Consider the following 24,355-nt stretch of genomic DNA (forward strand, 5'->3'; position numbering starts at 1 on the left):
GAGAAAGTCATCATCATACCCATGAAACTCAATGATACTAACTTTGTAATATGGTCATCAATAATGAAGCACCACACATGAGGAAAGGGATTGTAGGGTTTAGTTTATGATTCTGATCTGAAGCCTAAACTAATCATAACCAAAAGTCGAAAATGAAAAAAAAGTGCCTCTTACGGATGGTGAGAAGACTAAGGCACTAGCTACTTACGAGAAAAAGTGGAAAGAGCGGAGAATGAGGCATGCTAAGATTATGTCTTGACTCATCAATAACGTGGATATTAAAAAGTGCCCTAGTCTCATTAAATTTGAACATGCCAATAAAGCATGAGAATATCTCAAAAATGTGTATTCTCTTAAAGACATTGCACATGTATACAACTTACAAAACAAAGTTCGGACAATGACACAAAAAGAAAAAAGTATTAGGGAATACTACAATCAATTGTCCGAACTTTGGAAAGAATTATTCATTCTTGACCCCAAATAGCATTGCTCGGAAGATATAGAATTCCAGCAAAAACACTTGATTCGAAACACTTCTATCAATTTATAAATGGTTTGAGACGGGAGTTTGACAGTACCAAATCGGCTCTTCTCCATAGAGAAAAAATCCCTTCTATTGCTGACATTATTGAAGAGTTGAGTATGGAAGAGAATAGGCAAAAAAGGCATTCTTTAAAAATTAAAGACGACTCCATTTTTGTTGTCTCTAGACCTGAAAATTACATGCGCCCTTACAAGCCACCTCATTGGAAGCAAGAAAATGAATATGATAACAAGCTTTATTTGAAACAAGGCAATGAATATGACAAGAAAAAGATTATTTGTTATAATTGTCATGAGTCGGGACACACTAAACCTTAATGTCCTATATTTAGAAAGAAGAAAGAAAAGAAGGTGGCTTCGGCTCAAGAATCAAATGAAACTAACAAAGCTCATTATGCAACTGTATCTATGTCACAACTTATGGAGATTCTCCAACCTTTACTTAAAGGTGTATCGTCTTCAAGTGGAGCATCAATCGGAGCTGCAGTTTCTTCCTTTTTCGATCTTGATAACACTCCTTGGCTTCTTGACTTTGGTGCTTCTTTTCATATGACCCCCAATCACAACATTTTATCCGAATGTCATATTAATTCAAGCATATCAAACATTTTTACAACCGATGGTATATCTCTTAAAATAAAAGAAATTGAAAATTTTAAAAATACTTTGCAAGATTTTAAAAGGTTTATTATTCCAAAAGTAAGGTGTATTCCTAAATTAAATTTAAATCTTTTGTCTGTTTCCAAAATATTTGACCATGGATGTAATGTCTCTTTCTCTTCTGATGGTTGTTGGGTGCAGAATCGCCGGTCAGAGAAGCTGATTGGGGAAGGCCATAGAAAATGAGGCCTCTACTACATGAATTTTTTGGAAATACCTAAGGATAACTTTTGCTACAATGAAATTGATTTGGATTTATGGCACAAACGACTTGACCATCCTAATATATCCAAAATTCAATGCTTTTCAAATTTGAAAAAATTTTATAACTCTGAAAATTTCAAATGTAAAGACTATATTTCTAGTAAAATGAAGAGATTATCATTCTATAAATGAACTTTTATTTCCTCTAGACCACTTGAGTTAATACATTCAGATGTCCAAAGGTGGATATGCTTACTATGTTATTTTTGTTGATGATTTCTCTAGATATACTTGGATTTACTTCCTCAAGCATAAATCTGAAGTCTTTTTACACTTTCAAATATTTCACAACTTGGTCAAAAATAAGTTTCAAAATGACATTTCTATTTTTTGCACTAATTAAGGGGGCGGGGAGTTCATATCAAAAGAATTTAAAAATTATCTAAACCTACATAGCCTCACATATCAAAAATCTTGTCCTCACACGCCACAACAAAATGGATTGGTTGAACAAAAACAAACACATTACGAACTTTATTAATAGCAAATTAAGTACCAAAGGATTTTTGGGCTGAAGAAGCCTTAACTGCCACATATCTTACTAATAGAATGTCATCTTCTTCTCTGAAAAACATAACACCAAATGAAAAAAAAATAAATTAACTTTTGATTACTTTAGATTGAGAAATCTTGGATGCAAATGTTTTGTTTTTACTAACATAAATGATAAACTCTCCCCTCGGGCTATTCCTTGCGCCTTTTTAGGTTATGCGGATAACCAAAAAGGTTATCGGTGCTTTGATCCCAAAAGTAGAAAGTTGTATGTTTCAAAAAATATGTCCTTTTTAGAAAAGAAAGTTTTTTTATTCTAAGAAGGTTAAGGAAGTAACTAAATATTCATTTTTATTTGATTTGATTCCGAATTATGAAAAACATGATTATGAATGTGATCTTGATGATTGTATTGATATAATGGATGAGTGTAATCTTGATAATGGTTCTATAATTAACGAAGAGCATTCCCATAGGAACCAAAACTATTTGCAAGATTCTAGATGCAAGGATCCTAATCACCCATGAGCACTAGAAAAGTATGCTAAATAATCTGAAGTATAAAGCATTCATTGCATTAATTCACTCATATGTAGAACCTTCAACCTATGCTCAAGCCAAACATTAGGAGTGGATCGAGGCTATAAGAATAGAGTTAGAAGCTTTAGAAAACGCTAATACTTGGATCGTCCAAGATGTACCACAAGAGAAGAAACCTATAGGTTGCAGGTGGGTACATAAAATCAAAACCAAGAGTGATGGAACTCTTGAAAGATATAAAGTCAGATTGGTTGCTAAAGGTTATTCTCAGGAATATGGCATAAACTACGAGAAAATTTTTGCACCATTTGCCAATGACCATTGTTAAGACTCTAGTAGCCTTAGCTTCGGTTAGAAAATGGCCTATATTTCAAATGGATGTCAAAAATGCTTTTCTTAATGAAAACTTAGTTGAAGAATTCTATATGAAAGCACCTCATGATAATAATGTTCATAAGGGTAAAGTTCTTCATCTAAAAACGGCTTTTTATGGCCTTAAGCAAGCACCAAAAGCTTGGTATGACAGGTTTAGTCATGTTATGATTGATTTTGGATTCAGATCTTGTTTGACTGATATTGACTTGTTTATTAAGATTTTTATGCAGATATTATTATCTTACTTCGCTATGTGGACGATATAATGATCACCGAAGACAAACAAGGAGTTGAAAATATTAAAAGAATTCTCAAAAAGCATTTTGAAATGACTGATTTAAGACTCTTGAAATATTTTCTAGAAATTGAAGTTGCTTACTCTCCTAGAGGGTACTAGTTATCTCAATCTAAGTTTGTTTTTTATATTGTTTCCAGGTCCGAAATCACAGATGATAAGAAAGTTGATACTCTTGAGATTGCCAACACAAAAATGTAAATTGATGATGAACCGCTTGAAGATCCTACTCTTTACAGACAACTCCTTGGAGCACTCTATTATCTTTCAATTACTAGACCTGATATAGTGCACGTTGTACACACAGCTAGTCAATTTCAACGCGATCTCAATTCTATTCACATGTGAGTAGTTCTGCGTATTATTAGATATATTCAAAATTCACTTACTCGAGAATTTTTTTTGTCTGCTTCATTTTTACTAGATTTAATTGCTTACATTGATGTTGATTGAGGAGGTGATCCCCAATAACAAACACTCAACAATGGGTTTTTGTGTGTTTTTAGGTGAATCATTGATTTTGTGGTGATCCAATCACATTTAGTCAATTTCAACATGCTCCTACTTATGTTCACATAAGAACAGTTTTGCGTATTATTAGATATATTAAAAATTCACTGACTCGAGGACTTTTTCTGTCTACTTCATTTTCACTAAATTTAATCGCTTATAATGATGCTGACTGGGGAGGTGATCCCAATAACAACGGGTTCTTATGTGTTTTTAGGTGAATTGTTAATTTTGTGGCGATATAAGAAGCAACAGAAGGTTTCGCTTTCATCAACCGAAGTTGAATATCGAGCAATGACAACTACAACAATGAAGGTAGTATGGCTCAGAAGGTTGTTGGCTGATATGGGAGTTCAAATAATTGATGTTTCATGCATGTGTTTGTTAAAATGTAAATTGTAATACATATATATTATTTAATATTATTATTATATTTTTTCTTTTATTAATTTCTTTTTCTATTTTCCTTTATTTTCTTTTTTAACATCTAGTTATATTTGATTGGAACTTGACTGTGCAAATAGTTGTTGGACTCTAGTCCAACAGCAATAGTAAGAGTTGTTGGACTCTAGTCCAACAGCTATAATAAGAGTCGTTAGACTAGAGTCCAACGTCTCTTTTGGAGAGCTCAAAATGAGCTCTCCTCTCTCTTCCACTTTTTTGTATATATAGGGGTGAACCCCTTCAATGTAAATAACAATGCTTCTTAAGCATTTTGTGCATGAATAAAGTATTATTTATTTTTCAAGTGTTCTTCCTTTTATACCCTTTCAAGGGTCATGCTTGTAGTGTCTCCAATAGACACTTGTTTGTGAGTTATGTGTGCATTTGTTGAAGACCACCATTTTATTACATGGTATCAAAGCTACGGAATCCTTAGATCTTAAAGTGTTTTCGCCTCGATTTTTGTGCCACATTTACAAAAGGTGTTTCATCACATTGTTCTTGGCTCAAGAAGATTTGTTTAAAGAAAGGCAGACTTGAGCTACAAAAAATTTGGTTTTGTATCCTCTCTTATTCCCTTGTTACTCTTTTTCTTTTCTTTTCTTTTTCTCTCTCCTCCTATCTATTCCTCTCTTACCCTTGTAAAAGATGGATGACAATGATAAGATCACCATCATTCTTATGAAGCTAAATGATACTAACTATGTAATGTGGGCTTCGATTATGAAGCACCACATTTGGGGAAAAGGTTTATGGGTATAGTGGATGGTTTCGATTCGAAACCTAAACTATTTCTTACCAAGAAAGAGGGTGATAAAGAGGTTCCTCTAACGGAGGAAGAGAAGAGTAAGGCATTAGCCACTTATGAAAAGAAATGGAAAGAGTGGAGGACAGGGCATTCAAAAATTATGTCATAGTTCATCAATAGCATAGACATTAAAAAATGCTCTAGTCTAGCTAAGTTTGAGCATGCCGACAAGGCTTGAGAATACCTCAAAAACATGTATTCCCTTAAAGATATTGCACATGTGTGCAATTTACAAGACAAAGATCGGACAATGACTCAAAAAGATAAAACTATTCGAGAATATTATAATGTGCTTCTTTTCACATGATCCCAAATGTTAATAGTTTATCCAAATGTCTTAAAAATAACTCAAGTGTGTCAAAGGTTTTTACAGCCGATGGCACATCTCTTGAAGTAAAAGGAATAGGATATTTTGAAAATCTTCAAAAATCTAAAAACAAATTATCCCGGAAGTTAGATATATCCCTAAACTTAATTTGAATCTCTTATCTGTCTCGCAAATATCTGACTATGGACGTACTATCTCATTCTCTTCTCATGGTTGATGTGTACAGAATCATCAGTTAGGGAAGCTGATTGGGAAGGGCATAGAGAAGGACTCTATTACATAGACTTTTTGGAATTACCCAAAAATGCATTTTATTATAATGTTCAGAAATTACAATTGGATTTATGGCACAAAAGACTTTGCCATCCTCATATGTCTAAAATTTAATATTTTTCAAGTTTGAGAAAAAAATTTAATTCTGAAAATTTTTCTTGTAAAGACGGCATTTTTGGCAAAATGAAAAGGTTACCATTTTTTATTAGAACTTTTTTTCCTCACGACCACTTGAGTTAATACATTTGAATGTTTGGGGCCCCGCACCAGTTATTTCCAAAGGTGGTTATACATATTATGTCATTTTTGTTGATGACTTTTCTAGACATACTTGGATTTATTTTCTTAAACATAAATCTAAAGTCTTTGCTAACTTCCAAATTTTTCATAAAATGGTTAAAAATAAGTTTCAAAATGATATTTCCATTTTTCACACTGATTCAGGAGGAGAGTTTATGTCCAAAGAATTCAAAGACTATCTCAATTTACATAGTTTTTAAGATCATCTACACACACTCCACAACAGAATGGTCTAGCTGAACGCAAACATATATTATGGAAACTACTAGGACCTTGCTAATTGCAAAGCTGGTTCCAAAAAGTTTTTAGGCTGAGGCGGTCCTAACTGCCACCTACCTCATCAATAGGATGTCATCTTCCTCATTAAAGAATACAACTCCAATAGAAAAACTTGTTAATTTAACTCCAGATTATTCTAGATTAAGTCTTTGGATGCAAATGTTTTGTTTTCACCAACAAAAATGACAAACTCTCTCCTCGTGCAATCTTATGTGCCTTTTTAAGATATGTTGATAATCAAAAAGGCTACAGATGTTTCGATTTTCAAAATGACAAATTATATGTGTCAAGAAATGTATTCTTTTTGGAAAAAGAAAGCTTCTTTGAATTTCAAAAATCCAAGGATGTCACTGAATACTCATTTTTAATTGATCTAACTTCAAAATCCAATGAATGTGATTTTTTGACAATGATCAAAATCCCATTGTTGTTGAAAATAATGATAATGAAGACCAAATCCACAGGGATGTTAGTCTACAATATTCAAGACATAGAGAGCAAAATATTTCAATGTGTATTACAAAAATACTCTGAAGTTCCACCCAGAAGAACGTCTAGAATCTCTAGACCTCGTGCAAAATTTGTCTTACAAATCTTTTTCACCTAAATATAGGGCAGCCATTACATTAATACAATCATATGGTGAACCATCGTCCTATTCTCGAGCCAAAAATCATATAGAATTGATAGAAGTCATGAAAATAGAATTTAATGCACTAGAAAAGGCCAACGCTTGCACGATCCAAGATATCCCTCTAGGTAAGAAACCTATAGGTTAGGTGGCTATACAAAGTCTAAACCAAAAGTGATGGGACCCTAGAAAGGTATAAGCCCGTTTAGTGGCAAAAGGATATGCCCAAGAGTATGGCATCGATTATGAAGAAACATTTGCTTCTGTGGCCCATATGAACACTGTTAGAACTTTAATAGCCTTGGCCTCCATTAGAAAATGGCCTATCTTTCAATTGGATGTCAAAAATGTTTTCTTGAATGGGAATCTCGTTGAAGAAGTATACATGGAAGCCCCGCCTGGTATTAGTATCCCTAAGGGTAAAGCTCTTCGTCTAGAAAAAGCTCTTTATGGTCTTAAACATGCTCCAAAAGCCTGGTATGACCGATTTAGTCATGTTATGCTTGATATTGGTTTTCAACCTTGTTTAACTGACACTACTTTGGTTGTTAAGAAATCTGACGAAGGCATCATTATTCTTCTTCTCTACGTGGATGATATGATCATCACCGAAGGCGACAAACAGCGAGTTGCAAATATCAAATCTCTTCTTAAAACTCACTTTGAAATGACTGACTTAGGTTTATTAAGATATTTTTTAGGCATTGAAGTCGCTTATTCCCCTCGGGGGTATTTGATATCTCAATCTAAATTTGCTTTTGATATTGTTTCCAGGTCTGGAATTACAGATAATAAGAAAGTGGACACTCCAGAAATTGTCAATGTTAAAATGAAAATTGATGATGGAGAACTTCTTGATGATCCTACGTCTTACAGACAACTTATTGAAGCGTTTTCTTATTTTTCTATTACTAGGCCAGATATAGCTCATGCGGTTCATACAGCCAGTCAGTTTCAGCATGCTCCCACCTCTGTGCATATAGGAGCTGTTTTGCGTATTATTAGATACTTAAAATCCTCTCTTTCACGAGGACTCTTCATTAAATTTAATTGCATATATTGATGTTGATTGGGGAGGTGATCCCAATAATAGGCACTCAGTTGTTGGTTTTTGTGTGTTCCTAGGTAAAGCCTTAATTTCGTGGAGGTGCAAGAAGCAGCAGAAGGTCTCTCTTTCCTCCACCGAAGTTGAATACAGAGTCATGGCAACCACGACTATGGAGGTTGTTTGACTCAAACGATTGCTAGCGGATATAGGAGCTGAAGCAACGCAAGCTTCAAAGATGTACTGTAACAATAAAAGTGTGATCTACATTGCAAGCAATCGCACATTCCATGAGCGCACTAAACACATTGAGATGGACTGTCACTATGTGAGACTGGAATACTTACATGGAACCATTGATTTGCCATATGTTACATTCGAATATCAATTAACAGACTTCTTCACCAAGCCTCTCGTTGCTCCCAGATTTTACTTCTTAGACAAACTTTCGCTCAATGTACTGTAAGTTTGAAGAGGAGTGTTAAAATGTGAATTGTAATACATACATATATATATATATATTATTTAATATTATTATTATATTTTTTCTTTTATTATTTTCTTTTTCTATTTTCCTTTATTTTCTTTTTTAACATATAGTTCAATAGGAACTAGATATTTGATGTTGGAACTTGACTGTGCAAATAGTTGTTGGACTCTAGTCCAACAGTTGTAAGAGTCGTTGGACTAGAGTCCAACGTCTCTTTTGGAGAGCTCAAATGAGCTCTCCTCTCTCTTCCACTTTTTTGTATATATAGGGGTGAACCCCTTCAATGTAAATAACAATGCTTCTTAAGCATTTTGAGTGAATAAAGTATTATTTATTTTTCAAATATTCTTTCATTTATACCCTTTTAAGGGTCATGTTTGTAGTGTCTCCAATAGACACTTGTTTGTGAGTTATTCGTGCATTTGTTGAAGACCACCATTTCATTACAGTGTTATGACAACAAAAGTGTGATCTATATTGCCAGCAATCGCACATTTCATTAATGAACTAAACATATTGAAATGGATTGTCACTATGTTCGAGATGAGTATCTTCTTGAGACTATAGATCTACCTTATGTGACATCTGAATATCAGTTAGCAGATTTCTTAACCAAACCTCACGTTGCTTCCAGATATCACTTTCTTTTAGACAAACTTTTGGTTATTATACTGTAAGTTTGAGGGAAAGTGTTAAAATATACATATTTAAATATGTATATAATAATATATATATATATATATTTCTCCATTTCCTTTTTTTGTATATAGTTCTGTTTGAACTAGATAGGCCGACTAGTCAACTAAAAGTTGACTAGTCTTGGAGCCGTTAGAGTTAGTCCAATGGCTACAAATAGTCCAACGACTATATTTGAGTCTCCTTTTCCCCCTCGTCTCATGTATATAAATAGGGGTCACCCCCCTCTTCAAATGTATGCTTCTTGTATTTTCGTGGATGAATAAAATATTTTTTTAAGTGTTCTTGTGATACCGGGAGAAAGTGTAGCTACACAACATAGAGTCTTAATTTTAGATCTTAGAATTAGACAATGTCGTAAAAGGGATAGACATAGGATAGATCCTAGAATTAAGTGGTGGGCACTGAAAGGAGCTAAACAAGGAATGTTTGTAGAGCAGGTAGTTAAGGAAGCTGATTGGCGTCTCGAGAAGGATTCAGAATCAATGTGGAATAAGATAGCGGGTGACATGAGAAAAGTGGCTAAGGAGGTATTGGGTGAGTCTAAAGGCGGTGCAAAACTAGGTAAGGATACATCATGGTGGAACGAGGATGTCAAATTAGCTATTAAGGTTAAAAGAGAGTGTTATAGAAATCTAAGTAAGAGTCGTGATAATGAGAATTTGGAGAAGTATATGATAGCAAAGAAGGAAGCTAAAAAAGTAGTTCGAAACGCGAGGGCTAAGGTATATAAGGAGGTTTATGACAAGTTGGATACCAAAGAAGGCGAGAAGGATATTTATAGGCTTGCAAAGATGAGAGATAGGAAATCGAGGGATTTGGGTATGGTTAGATGTATCAAAGATGAAACGCAAAGGGTTTTAGTCAAAGATGAGGAGATTAAGGAGAGATGGAAATATTATTTTGATAAGCTATTTAATGATAGTCATGCTCAAGATCTTAGAGACTTCTTCATTCTTTTTCATGAGATAAATCGTGACTTCATGCGCAAGATCCAAAAGAAAGAAATTGCAGAGGCTTTGAAGAAAATGAAATCAAGAAGGGCAGTTGGCCCAGATGGTATACCTATCGAGGCTTGGAAATGCTTGGGAGAGAAAGGTTTAGAATGGTTGACAAATCTTTTTAACAAGATTTAGCGAACAAATAAGATGCCTAATGAGTGGAGGAAGAGTACTTTGGTGCCTTTATATAAGAATAAGGGTGATATACAAGATTGCACAAACTATCGTGGTATAAAACTCATGAGTCATACTATGAAACTTTGGGAGAGGGTGATTGAGTCTAGGTTGAGGAAGGTTGTCATGATATCGGAGAATCAATTTGGTTTTATGCCTAGAAGATCAACTATGGAAGTTATACATCTTCTTAGACAACTTATTGAAAGATATAGAGAGAGGAACAAAGATTTGCATATGGTTTTTATTGATTTAGAGAAGGCATACGATAGAGTACCTAGGGACGTTCTCTGGTGGACAATGATGAAGAAAGGTGTTTCTCTCAAGTACATTAGTATAATTAAAGATATGTATGAAGGAGTAGTAACCAATGTCCGAACTTGTGGAGGGGTAACAACCAATTTTCCGATAACGGTTAGGTTACATCAAGGATCTGCTTTAAGCCCTTTCCTATTTGTGATAGTGATGGATGAGCTTACGAGATCAATTCAAGAAAATGTACTGTGGTGTATGTTGTTTGCTGATGATATTGTTTTGATTGATGAGTCTAGAGCTGAGGTTAATGCTAAGTTAGAATTATGGAGACAGACATTGGAAGCTAGAGGTTTTAAGTTGAGTAAGAGTAAGACTGAATATATGGAATGTCGGTTTAGTAAGCAACGAAGTAGTGATGGGAGTGTAGTGAAGCTTGGTGAGCAAGAAATACCGGTGAATGATTATTTCAAATATTTGGGATCCATCATTCAAAAGTATGGAGAAATTGATGGAGATGTAAATCATAGGATAAAGGTTGGGTGGATGAAATGGAAAAGTGCAACTGGAGTGTTGTGCGATCGTAGAATGGCATTGCGGTTGAAGGGAAAGTTTTATAGGACGACTATTAGACCCGCTTTACTATATGGTACGGAATGTTGGGCTGCCAAGAGACATCATATTCAAAAAATGAGTGTAACTGAGATGCGGATGCTTAGATGGATGTGTGGGAATACAATAAAAGATAAGATTCGGAATGAGAAGATACGTAAGAAGATAGGTGTTGCACCCATTGAAAATAAGATGCGAGAGAATCGTTTACGGTGGTTTGGACATATTCGGCGAAGGCCTAATGATGCTCCAGTTAGAAGGTTGGAGAAATGGGAAAATATATTAGTTAAAAGAGGTCGGGGTAGGCCTAGGAAGACTTGGATGGAGATGATAGGAAAGGATATGAATGTTTTGAACCTCACCGAGGACATGGCATTGGATAGAAATGATTGGAGGAAAAGGATTCATGTGGAAGACCCAAAATGAATTTCTTTTTTTGGTTCATATCGCTGACCCCAATTGTTTTGGGATGAAGGCATAGTTGTTGTTGTTGTTGTAAGTGTTCTTGTGAATACCCCTTGTGTGGGTTTTGGCAGTGTACTCTTTTGTGGACACTTGTTCTTATTCTTCCCTTAGATCCTTGAAGGACGCATTTTGTGTCCTTGGAAGATTCTTGTTTCTTTAGAAAGAGATTGACACTTTCTTTCTCTTCCATAAATTTCCATTTTTTTCACTGAATTTTAATTGTATTCATCAATTTTGAATTATTTAAGCCACTCAAATCACGTAAACATAACACTTTGAGCCAAGGATTTCTGCAGGGTACTAAAATTTCTTAAGTTATTTCAATTTCATTTACATGACAATTATGGAGTCGGACTCTCAGACTTTACATTACCCCATACTAGCACAAAATGATTGTTTGTGCTTTAAAATGCTGCACACACCTAACATACAACAAAATACAACTGGAATTACTCATGTAGAATGAAGTACCAGATGGAAATATTGTTCCACTCAATGAGCAGAGTTGAACAATTAGTTGCCTAGTGGATACAGCTACTGGAGAATCAATCCAACCTCCATCCTGCAAAAATTGTTGCTGCATCGTCTTATAGAATTCTAAAAGCCAACCAATGTGTCCCTGGGAAAACAGAATTCCATGCCATGTAGGTCCTGGCTATACATCATCAGAAGGTGAAGGGAGATAATCATATGTTAGTGCATATAGGCAAGTAATTGAACAATTAAGAAAGACATATAACTGATACCTGCAGTATGACCTGTTCACACTTCTTAAGTAATGGACGCCCATCTCCAGTTGTAAAGGCGTTCATTCTGTTTGGAACAGTTCCTATCTCACCATTAATAGTAGGTTGAAAATCCCAGTTCAAAATTTGGAACATGAGGCGAAATGCAGCAGCACAAACTTTAAGTTCTGATCCAAGTGAAACACATTCTATTATTGTTTTAGCGACACTCAATGCAGCATCTTGTGCCCAACTGTAAAAATTCTGCAACAGAAAATAGAAGGCATAATAAGAAAACAGAAAAAAAATTTGTGTGCACCATGTTTGTCTATGAGCTCTATTTGTGAATCACAGAGAGAGAGAGAGAGAGCCTTCAAATAGCCAAGCTCTAGAGAACCACGGCACTTCACATGAAACTCTGCAGGAAGCCGCATGGCTGTTGATGTTGATGGTGTAAATTCAGACACCTATAAATACAACTTCAGACTTTCTGATTAAAAGCAAGAAGGGAGATGGAGATGAAGATATGAAGCAAACTGGATTTTCACATTAACTGGATATAAAAATAAGTACCAGTGATTCCAAAAAATTTATCCCAGCGTACTGGACACCTAAACCATGAACACCAAGAACAGCTTGTTTGATCTGCATTACAAATTTAGTTTTAGCAACTTCTGGAAGGTCTACAATCTCTGACTAAATTTCCAAGAAAAATAAAGCTCAGAGCAAATTGGTGACCCAGTCATACAAGAACTTTGAGAGAAACAAAACTTCTTTTTACAAGATTGGCAGTCTAGACACCATAAATATCATCAAGATTATCATCCTCCATGCTACAAACAATTGCACAAGTAAACCAAACATAATCTCGTTATAATATGCACAGATTCCATACCATATGTCATTAGTTTCCAATAACATATCATGAGATATACGCAGAAGGAAAAGATGACAGAAAAGAAATGATGATTTTTGTTCATCAATTTGCTGGATGAACCGTACTTAGCAAGTGCACTTAGCCCTACATGGCTGGAAGATTATACAGAGGAAACATAGGATGATTAAAAAAAGAGGCAAGAAACCATTCAAACAAAGTGTAATATCTCTGATTGTTCGTCCTTGGCAAACACTGTTTCTAACATGGGTATGTTTTCCTTGTGTTTAGGATTCACCAAGTAATGTATCCACCAGACACAGATTGAAAAAATCAACATGCAGGTTTCCACACAAATCATTCTCCTCCCACGTTCTTATTTATTCCTTAGCAAACTCCATCAATCACATTACAAGATTGCTGGAGGACAGAATATTTGCATAACAGGGCTACTGAAAAGTTGCCTATACAGAAGCGTGCTTCCAGTGCAAAAAGGCAGTGCTTCTGAAGTGCACCGCAAGTAGGGCTGGTAAACAAACAGAGCCACTCGTGGTTTGGCTCGTCCAAAGCTCGTTTGTGCTTGGATCATTTAGCTCACGAGACGATCACGAGCTGGCTCGGCATACCTTACCGAGACAAGCACGAACAGTGTATGTTCATCTCAGCTCGACTCATTTATGCTCATCATCTTAACAAGCCATTTACAAGCTGTTATTTTTAATACAAGTAATTAGGTCAATCTATACTAGGCTTTGTTTCTTAGCATATAAATACAAGCATGGGATTTTTTATTTTTTATTTTCTAGTAAGCATTTCACATAAACACTTGAGTTGTTATTTTTGTGCTCAATCAATACTGTTTCTTTTTCTTGCACTTTGGTATGTGGTGCACAATTATTTGGATTTGTGCATTTGGCAGTTAGTTTACCATTTTATTGAGAAGGATTGCCAAGTAAGTGCATATTTGGGGTTTTTTCTATGTATGTATGTATATATATATATATATATATATATGATATGGAGGCTTTCATTTTATAAGGATTTAGTGGATATGGTTTTTCCCTTTTAATATCTTAAAAACATCATCGTGACCCATCTTCTCCCGAGAGGGTGACATGAGTGTCTTAATGTTGCATGTGTAAATGGCATTTAAGAGTTGTTGAAAGTGAAAATGCATTTTTAAAGCTTAGTTATATATTAACTTGATCATTTTGTTCCAGTCTGTCAAGCTTCATATGAGTCTTAAGTAAAATATACACATTTGGTGGTAAAAAATCCTATATTTAATTTAGTGTTGATAATGATCATATATCAAACATGAGATGACAGGGCAATGATTGTCAAGGTAAAGACACAACTGGCCCAAAACTTTGAGATGAAAGATTTGGTAAAATTGAAATATTTCCTAGGTTTTGAAGTTGCGTGTTCCAAGCGTGGATATTTGTTGACACAACACAAGTATGCAGCGGAGTCACCGATATCGGCGATATATTGAAAATGCCGTGATATCATAGGCTATTTCAAGGTAGCTGATAATACCAGGAATATATCATGGTATTTTCAATATATCGGCAAATTATATTTCTTGCGATAATATCATGATATTATCACAATAAATATCGCTACAAAAAGGGAAGGAAAGAAGAGAAAAAAGGAAGGAAGGGCAAGAATAAAAGGAAAGGAAAGAAAGAAGAAAAGGAAGAAGGGAAGGAAGGAAGGGAAAGGAAAAGAAGAAAGGGAAGAACGGGATGAAGGAAAGGAAAGAAGGAAGAGAAGAAAGGAAGGAAGGGAGGGGAAGAAGGGATTGTTTCTTTCATTTTTTTATTTTCTGTATTTTTACTTATTTTTTAGACTTTTATTTAATTTTTTATATATTCCCGAGATTTGTCAACTTTTGAAAATCTATCCGAGAAATACCCTTGCCAAGAAATTACCTTTAACGATACATGTGACTATGATACACACACACACACACGAGAGAGAGAGAGAGAGGCTATCATATTCTACAAAAATTAATAGTCCAAGAACATCTATGCAGAACAAGTGAGTACATAATGGTACCAGTTCAAAGAGGATGCGGAATAAGGGAAAAGTGTGTGATGTGCTAAAGTTCACCAAGCATGGTACCAAAATTGTGCATAACAACTTGTTTGAGTGACTTAGATTCTTTGGCCCATACTGAAAGAAAACATTTAATGTGACAAAACATAAATGATTATCGTCCATCCAACTAAAGTTCTGCACAGTGGATTACTTCATCTCAAAAGCACAGCTCTTCATGCATACAGAGCTCTTTCTTCTTGCAACATGGAACAATTACTCTCATATGCGGAGGCCGAAGAGGCAGTGATGATGCGGAGTAAATGGAGGTTTGACATCATTGAACATTCTTTCAGTGGATTACTTCATTTCAAAAGCATTTTCCAATATATGTGCATAAATATGACAGCTAGTTATGATCTCCAAGTATAGGCATATTATCTAATTTACGCTATAAGATGCAAACTGCAGATTTCAAATCCCATTGTTAGCCTAGAGACCCATCATGGAGCACTTTTTTATTAACATCAAAAGCTTCTCACATATCATTTCTTTGAAACAGCATATACTGGATACAAGTCACATGGAGGTGCAGAAAAAGGCCCATGTAAGCTCTCTTACCTCGACAAAAAATACCTCTTTATCAGCATCAGCAAACTCAAGCCTACATGAGAAAGGCACTTTTTAGAATGCAAGAAAGTACAGATGTATTAAAGAAAAGAGACATCTAATATACAGAGTTTCTAACTCTAGTAAGCGAAAGAAATAGTCAAAACACATACGATCATAATAGCTGGAATTAATATATTTTGTTAACACAATATTATAAAAGCCCTAAATTCTGAATAAATTACATACATGGACATAGTGACATTTAAATTTTATGAATTTCTATTTTTTCTATTGCATTTTTTATTTTCACTTCATCGGGCTCAAGTTAATCTGTACATCCTACCAGCCTCGCTTCACCAATTGAGCCCCAACAGCAGAAACCTTTGCTTGGACATAGGCCTCTGCTGAATCTCCACTCTTCATAACATAACATAGGCAATAACTGCAACAGAGGAAAACCATGAACATGAGTCCAATAGACAGGCATTCTGAGACGAGAATTTTCAGCACATCAGATGACTTAATTCATGTCAGTAATTTTCATAATGATGAAAACTAACAACCTGCAAGCAACATAAAGCCCATGGGGAAATACACAACGCTCATGAATCCTAGCATAATGATGACCAAAGCAAACAAAGACGAGCCAAACAAGTCATTCACCAGTACAGAGAAAATAAAACATACGTGATCAGGCTGTGCTTCTCCTCAAGAGTAAGAAATCCCCATTCCCGTATTGCTGCATCTCGAATTGCAGAAGCAGCTTGAAACTTTGCATTTGGCACATTAGAATTTTCTGAAAAGGAATTATCACTATTAGTCCAAAATTAATCTCTAAGAGAACTTGCATTTATTAATCGCAGTTTTACATTACTATTTTAGTGATTTATTGTCTTTCACCAATGGGGATTCTTTATGTAAGTAATTCATCAACAAAAAAAAATCTGGCACACAATTTATTGAAAGCTATGTAACATGGGTACTTCTACAAGGCCTCCAGACCAGTGCCCTACCCACAGTGGTACTAGGTATCTCGGTACAGTAAACTGGGTTTCAAACTGAACTTGACACATTTTAAACATCTTATGATCTACTTGGTGTAACTTGACACATTTTAAGCATCTTGTGATCCGCTTGGTATGTGTTCTACAGAGATGCATCATGTGCCACAGGGAGAAAAATCCACCAGAACCTATCATGGCATTCTGTAACTTATAAAAAGTTATCAGGATTAGATTGGGTAGACGTATCAGTTAAGATTAATGTATCCTTTTCATGTATATATAATATATTATATATGTGTACATATATATGTATATATATAATATGTATATATATAATATTTATATATATAATATATATATATGTATATACACTGCCGGTCCCAAGCCCGGATAAAGGAGGAGGGTTGCGGTAGGCCTGTGACAGCCAGCATAAAAACTTTGTCATATCCTATGAAAATGAACCAATATGAGAATTTCGTTGGGGCGTTCCCTACTGAGCGACGCGCTGTACTCTCTAGGCCCGGAGGCAGTGATAAATGTGCAAGGGTTGCTAGGTCGTCGCCCAGAAGCGACGCGTCACACCGGCGCCCGGGTGTGGTGTCAAATAGGCAAGGGTTCCCTCACTTTGTTGGACGGGTGGGGGTAAAGAAGTTAGTCCAAGACCATAAAATTAGGTTAGCCACTTGGAACATAGGGTCTTTAACTGGTAAGTTGGTAGAGTTAGTATATGTTATGTGTAGGAGAAAGATTGATATTTTATGTCTTCAAGAGACCAAATGGGTAGGTGAGAAAGCTAAAGTGATAGAACCTTGGGGATATAAGATTTGGTATACAGGAATAAATAGGAATAGGAATGGAGTAGGGATTGTTATGAGTCGTCAGTTTATAGATAATGTAGTTGAGGTCCGTAGGAAGGGTGATAGAATTTTACCTATTAAATTAGTATTAGGTACGGATATTATTAATATTATTAGTGTTTATGCGCCTCAAGTAGGTTTAGATGATTCCATTAAGCATCAATTTTGGGAAGATTTAGATGGAGTAGTACAAGAGACATCTTATGGAGAAAAGCTTTTCATCGGCGGTGACCTTAATGGACATGTAGGCATTAGTAGGGATGGATTTGAGAATATCCATGGAGGCTATGGTATAGGAGAAAGAAATGAAAGTGGAGAAAGGATTTTAGATTTTTGTTTGTCCTATGATATGATCTTAGCAAACACTTGGTTTAGGAAGAAAGAGTCTCACCTAGTAACATTTAAAAGTGGGGTTAATACGAGTCAGATAGATTTTTTCCTACTTAGAAAGAGAGATAGGGGTTGTTGCATCGATTGTAAGGTTATACCAGGAGAAAGTGTAGCTACACAACATAGAGTCTTAATTTTAGATCTTAGAATTAGACAATGCCGCAAAAGGGATAGACATAGGATAGAACCTAGAATTAAGTGGTGGGCACTGAAAGGAGCTAAACAAGGAATGTTTGTAGAGCAGGTAGTTAAGGAAGTTGATTGGTGTCTCGAGGAGAATTCAGAATCAATGTGGAATAAGATAGCGGGTGGTATGAGAAAAGTAGCTAAGGAGGTATTGGGTGAGTCTAAAGGCGGTGCACCACTAGGTAAGGATACATCATGGTGGAACGAGGATGTCAAATTAGCTATTAAGGTTAAAAGAGAGTGTTATAGAAATCTAAGTAAGAGTCGTGATAATGAGAATTTGGAGAAGTATATGATAGCAAAGAAGAAAGCTAAAAAAGTTGTTCGAAACGCGAGGGCTAAGGTATATAAGAAGGTTTATGACAAGTTGGATACCAAAGAAGGCGAGAAGGATATTTATAGGCTTGCAAAGATGAGAGATAGGAAATCGAAGGATTTGGGTATGGTTAGATGTATCAAAGATGAAACGCAAAGGGTTTTAGTCAAAGATGAGGAGATTAAGGAGAGATGGAAAGATTATTTTGATAAGCTATTTAATGATAGTCATGCTCAAAATCTTGGAGACTTCTCCATTCCTTTTCATGAGATAAATCGTGACTTCATGCGCAAGATTCAAAAGAAAGAAATTGCAGAGGCTTTGAAGAAAATGAAATCAAGAAGGGCAGTTGGCCCAGATGGTATACCTATCGAGGCTTGGAAATGCTTGGGAGAGAAAGGTTTAGAATGGTTGACAAATCTTTTTAACTTGATTTGGCGAACAAATAAGATGCCTAATGAGTGGAGGAAGAGTACTTTGGTGCCTTTATATAAGAATAAGGGTGATATACAAGATTGCACAAACTATCGTGGTATAAAACTCATGAGTCATACTATGAAACTTTGGGAGAGGGTGATTGAGTCTAGGTTGAGGAAGGTTGTCATGATATCGGAGAATCAATTTGGTTTTATGCCTGGAAGATCAACTATGGAAGCTATACATCTTCTTAGACAACTTATTGAAAGATATAGAGAGAGGAACAAAGATTTGCATATGGTTTTTATTGATTTAGAGAAGGCATACGATAGAGTACCTAGGGACGTTCTCTGGTGGACAATGATGAAGAAAGGTGTTTCTCTCAAGTACATTAGTATAATTAAAGATATGTATGAAGGAGTAGTAACCAATGTCCGCACTTGTGGAGGGGTGACAACCAATTTTCCGATAACGGTTGGGTTACATCAAGGATCTGCTTTAAGCCCTTTCCTATTTGCGATAGTGATGGATGAGCTTACGAGATCAATTCAAGAAAATGTACCGTGGTGTATGTTGTTTGCTGATGATATTGTCTTGATTGATGAGTCTAGAGCTGGGGTTAATGCTAAGTTAGAATTATGGAGACAGACATTGGAAGCTAGAGGTTTTAAGTTGAGTAAGAGTAAGACTGAATATATGGAATGTCGGTTTAGTAAGCAACGAAGTAGTGATGGGAGTGTAGTGAAGCTTGGTGAGCAAGATATACCGGTGAATGATTATTTCAAATATTTGGGATCCATCATTCAAAAGTATGGAGAAATTGATGGAGATGTAAATCATAGGATAAAGGTTGGGTGGATGAAATGGAAAAGTGCTACTGGAGTGTTGTGCGATCGTAGAATGCCATTGCGGTTGAAGGGAAAGTTTTATAGGACGACTATTAGACCCGCTTTACTATATGGTACGGAATGTTGGGCTGCCAAGAGACATCATATTCAAAAAATGAGTGTAGCTGAGATGCGGATGCTTAGATGGATGTGTAGAAATACAATAAAAGATAAGATTCGGAACGAAGAGATACGTAAGAAGATAGGTGTTGCACCCATTGAAAATAAGATGCGAGAGAATCGTTTACGGTGGTTTGGACATATTCGGCGAAGGCCTAATGATGCTCCAGTTAGAAGGTTGGAGAAATGGGAAAATATATTAGTTAAAAGAGGTCGGGGTAGGCGTAGGAAGACTTGGATGGAGATGATAGGAAAGGATATGAATGCTTTGAACCTCACCGAGGACATGGCGTTGGATAGAAATGATTGGAGGAAAAGGATTCATGTGGAAGACCCAAAATGAATTTCTTTTTTGGTTCATATCGCTGACCCCAATTGTTTTGGGATGAAGGCGTAGTTGTTGTTGTTGTTGTTGTTGTTGTTGTTGTATATATATTTATAATATATATATATATATTTATAATATATATATATATATTTTATATAATATACTTAAGTTGACATTAACTAGCCATTGGAGGCTTGTCCAACGGCTAATAGGTCTCCTCCTTTACTCTCTCTTTTCTCCTCTTTTTCACCATAAATTGTGGGTTTGTGTATGTGTGAAAGTGAGAGAGTGATTGGTAGGTTTAGATTTTTTGCGAGTGTTATGAGTGTTTTATAGTGAGGTTCTTTGTATTTTGAATTTCTTCTTTGTATTTTTTAATTTTATTTTTAATGAAATCATTCATTCATAATACTTGTGTTCCATTTTTATTTTATTCAAAACCATTATATTTCGGTTCTTGGTATTCATTTCAGAGTGCATTGAGATCCGTGTCATCCCATGATATGGTATCAGAGCAAGGCATCGTGGTCTTGGAAAAGATTTGTATTAATAAAAGATATGGATTCAAGGATTTCACATTCCGGTATGTGTCTTTGGCTTTTCTATTTTCATATGTATGGTAGGTGTTTTAAAATGGTTATATTAAAAATAAATGTCGTTTTAAAATTAGAATATGTAGAAATTGTTATCTTTTAATATATGAAATATATGTTTTAGATTATGAATATATATATTGAAAATTTATATTTTGCAAAAATATGTGGTTTCTTAAAGTCTTATACGTGTTTCGTGTTTGCAAAATACTAAATTTCATGTTGTATTTTTTGTATGCCTCTTAACGTATGTGTATACATGAATTATCTTTGAAAAAATTAATATATCATTATGTTTCTTTGGTGTTTTTAATTATGTGACCAAACATGAATTTTAAGATATATTATGTAAACTCCAATTATTAAGATTGAGAATCTTAAAAAAAAATTATATGGTATTGTCATTGGTTATAACATAAATGTTTTCTATGCTCTCACAAGGTCCTTCTATCATCGTGTGAATGTGTTATTCCATGTATGTTTGAGTGACATTGCCCTAATTTAAAATATCATATTAAGTAAAATTATTTTCAAGGTTAATGACTTGTGTTTATACTTCTTCATGAGCATTTTATGAATAAAACTTATATTTTTTTAGACTCTTGTATGTATTTTGTTGAGCACTTAGTAGCTTTATGTATTTTTGCCCATTGGTGGCTTATTGATTTGAATGCTTGTGCACTTTTGTAACCCTTAGTGGTTTTCTTTCTTGTGCATTAATATCGCTTGCTTCTTAGAGATTTTATATTTGTTACATTGTGATAAAAAAATCTGTATCACATGTGGGTTCATGGTTGGTGATAGTTATGTATGTTATTGAACTTCTATATAGCTCTTTGTGAATCTCTATATGTTTGCCATCAATTGTCTCACAGTAGACTTATGATTTAGATCTAACTTCTTAGAAGCTATTCTTTAATAAAATCATATATTTTTGTCTCTTTATTGAGATTTATTGGATCTTTTGTATGTGATGTACCTTAGTGCACTTGTCCCTTGATTGGTGAATTTATGATTTCATTATCTTTTGAAGGATACTCAAATTTCATGATTTCATCTCCTCTATGTAGATTACTTATATCGGGCATGATCTTTGTCGGTCATTTTCTTGTTCAAGTTTGTAAAAATTGTCATGAGACATCTTGTGTTGCATATGATTGCACTTATTTCTAAATTTTTTATTGAACTTGATTTGAAATTGTGCTTTTCAAATCGATTTATGTATTTGAACCCACCTTATTTGAAATTAATTTTTTTGTGAGTTTGTCATTGTCGTAATATGGCCAGATTTTTATATGATGCATCATTTCTTTTTTTACTTGTTGTTGGGTCAGAGTTAGCCGTTCAGGTGAGTTATGTGTGCACCTCAAATCATCTTATCAGTATGTAATTATCAAAGTTTATGAGTGTCGTGTTGATACTTATCTTGAATCTGATTGATAGTCGATTGGCCTCAGGATCCATGTTGCTTTTGTTGAACCAGAGTTTTTTGTTAGGGTGAGTTGTGTGCACCTCAGTTTTGTCAGTTTAGATTGTCGACTTATAGTTTGACTCTAACTGACGGTTGTTTGATCTCTGGTTTCGTGAGTGTGTTATATCACTCATTTGTATATTTGGTCATTATTATTATGGATGCTTATAATTAAGTTTATCTGTGATGACTATCTATTTTTTGAAATCATTTCAAAATTTTGTAAAATTTAATATCTCTGCCTTGATTTATAAATCTTTACCTATTCTTTTTGGTGAAATTAGTTTGTTTTCATTACAAGTTGTCTTACATAGTATGTTTCCTCTTATTATGCATCTTATTTAAGTGTCATTTTATGTAGACAAAAAATGTTTTTCAATATGGTTAGTTATTTGCACCCATTGGTGTTATTTGCAGTTTTACAATCATTTGTGAGGTGAGGTGTTATTTGCAGTTTTACAATCAGTTTTACTCTTATGGTTGTAGCTGGTGTATTCAGTTTCCATTACCAGTTTGTTGGTGCATGATCATTGATTTAGTAATGGTTGACATTTGTATTGATACACTTGAATTTTGAGTTTTGGAGGTTTAGTGAGGTGATTGCTTGTGGTGGTCGAACTATTGTTGAAGTTTGCAAAATATTATTTCTTGATATTTGTGAATTTTTAAATCTCTTCATAATTTTTGTAAGTTGTTTTTTCTTGAAAGGTTTTCTTGTAATTGGCAATAAGTGACTTTTTCATTGATTCCAAATCATTGCATGGTTCATTCATATATGCATTAATTGTATGGTTAATATTGCTTCTAAAATGTAATAGTTGATTGATCCATGTTTGTCATATTTATCTTTTTTTAATCTTTATTGAATGATTTGAATCATTTCTTGTATTTTTTGATGTGTAAAAATGATTTGTTCTTAAAAGGAAATTTATCTGAGTAATTTACTCTCTTTTGTGGGATTTTATGATTTAAACTCCTTTGTGAGTTATTTATGCATGGTATTGATGTTGTTTAAAAATCCAGATTTCATGCCTTTTATGCATTAATGTATTTTTTGTGATAGATATATATGTGTATTGACGTTGAACAATGCATGTTTTCATGAATGTTTAAAGTGATTAATGATTCATGAGCTTATATTTGAGATACTTTATGCATGCATCTCTCCTTTGATAATATCAATTATGTTCTCTTATAAATTAAAAACTATGATTTCTTGAAAATTATTTATTGAGATGAGTCTCTTAATGACTATTGTGTTTGAAAATTAATGATTTTTCAAAATTAATGTCGGTCTTTCTAAATCTAAATGATTTTAAAAAATGTTAAATTATCTTATTAAATATTTTCTATATATTAGATTTTTGTATGTTTGGCCATCCTCTCTCCATAATATATAACTAATATAGTTTATTTTTGAAATCTTCTTTTACGTTTTATGATATATATGTGCATAGTTGGGATATGTTGTTAAGCTCTATTTACAGGTTCTAAGTATTGATGATATTGAAGATCCTAAAGACTCTTTGTATAATAAAGCATATGTTTGAAGATCAAGAGCACCCTTTAAAGAAGCAACGAATGGAAGGAATTGATGAAGTCAATAAAGACATTTTATGTAATGGGTTCTTTTCTTTGTAATTGCAAACTTACGGTGAGTCACCGTAAGTTTGAGGAGGGGTGTTAAGATTAATGTATCCATTTTATGTATATATATAATATATTATATATATAATATACTTAAGGCAACTTAAGTTGACTTTGACTAGCTGTTGGAGGCTAGTCCAATAGTCGTTGGACCCTCTCCAACAGAGGGTAGGTCTCCTCCTTTACTCTTTCTTCTCTCTTCTTTTCCTCTATAAATTGTGGTTGTGTGTATGTGTGAAAGTGAGAAAGTGATGGGTAGATTGAGATTCTTTGTGAGTGTTACGAGTGTTTTGTAGTGAGGTTCTTTGTATTTTTGAATTTCATTCTTAATGAAATTATTCATCCATAATACTTGTATTTCATTTGTATTTTATTCAAATACATTATATTTTGGTTCTTGGTATTCAT

The 24,355-nt window shown here is 34.4% G+C and overlaps 1 protein-coding gene across 1 annotated transcript in view; it reads right to left on the reverse strand.

Moving 5' to 3' along the window:
• LOC149821586 (exportin-4 protein) overlaps positions 1 to 24,355 on the reverse strand; it is a 96,313-nt gene that overhangs the window by 69,303 nt on the left and 2,655 nt on the right. Inside the window, exons 3-9 of the mRNA XM_089981174.1 lie at positions 16,419 to 16,527; positions 16,075 to 16,173; positions 15,741 to 15,783; positions 12,779 to 12,850; positions 12,577 to 12,672; positions 12,227 to 12,469; positions 11,952 to 12,135 (exon numbers count right to left, since the gene is read on the reverse strand). Coding sequence (XP_089837300.1) covers positions 11,952 to 12,135; positions 12,227 to 12,469; positions 12,577 to 12,672; positions 12,779 to 12,850; positions 15,741 to 15,783; positions 16,075 to 16,173; positions 16,419 to 16,527 — 846 coding nt within the window. The remainder of the gene's footprint in view (positions 1 to 11,951; positions 12,136 to 12,226; positions 12,470 to 12,576; positions 12,673 to 12,778; positions 12,851 to 15,740; positions 15,784 to 16,074; positions 16,174 to 16,418; positions 16,528 to 24,355) is intronic.

This window comes from Nuphar pumila, chromosome 11, assembly GCF_984573655.1.
Source record: "Nuphar pumila chromosome 11, dmNupPumi1.hap1.1, whole genome shotgun sequence".
NCBI lineage: Eukaryota > Viridiplantae > Streptophyta > Magnoliopsida > Nymphaeales > Nymphaeaceae > Nuphar > Nuphar pumila.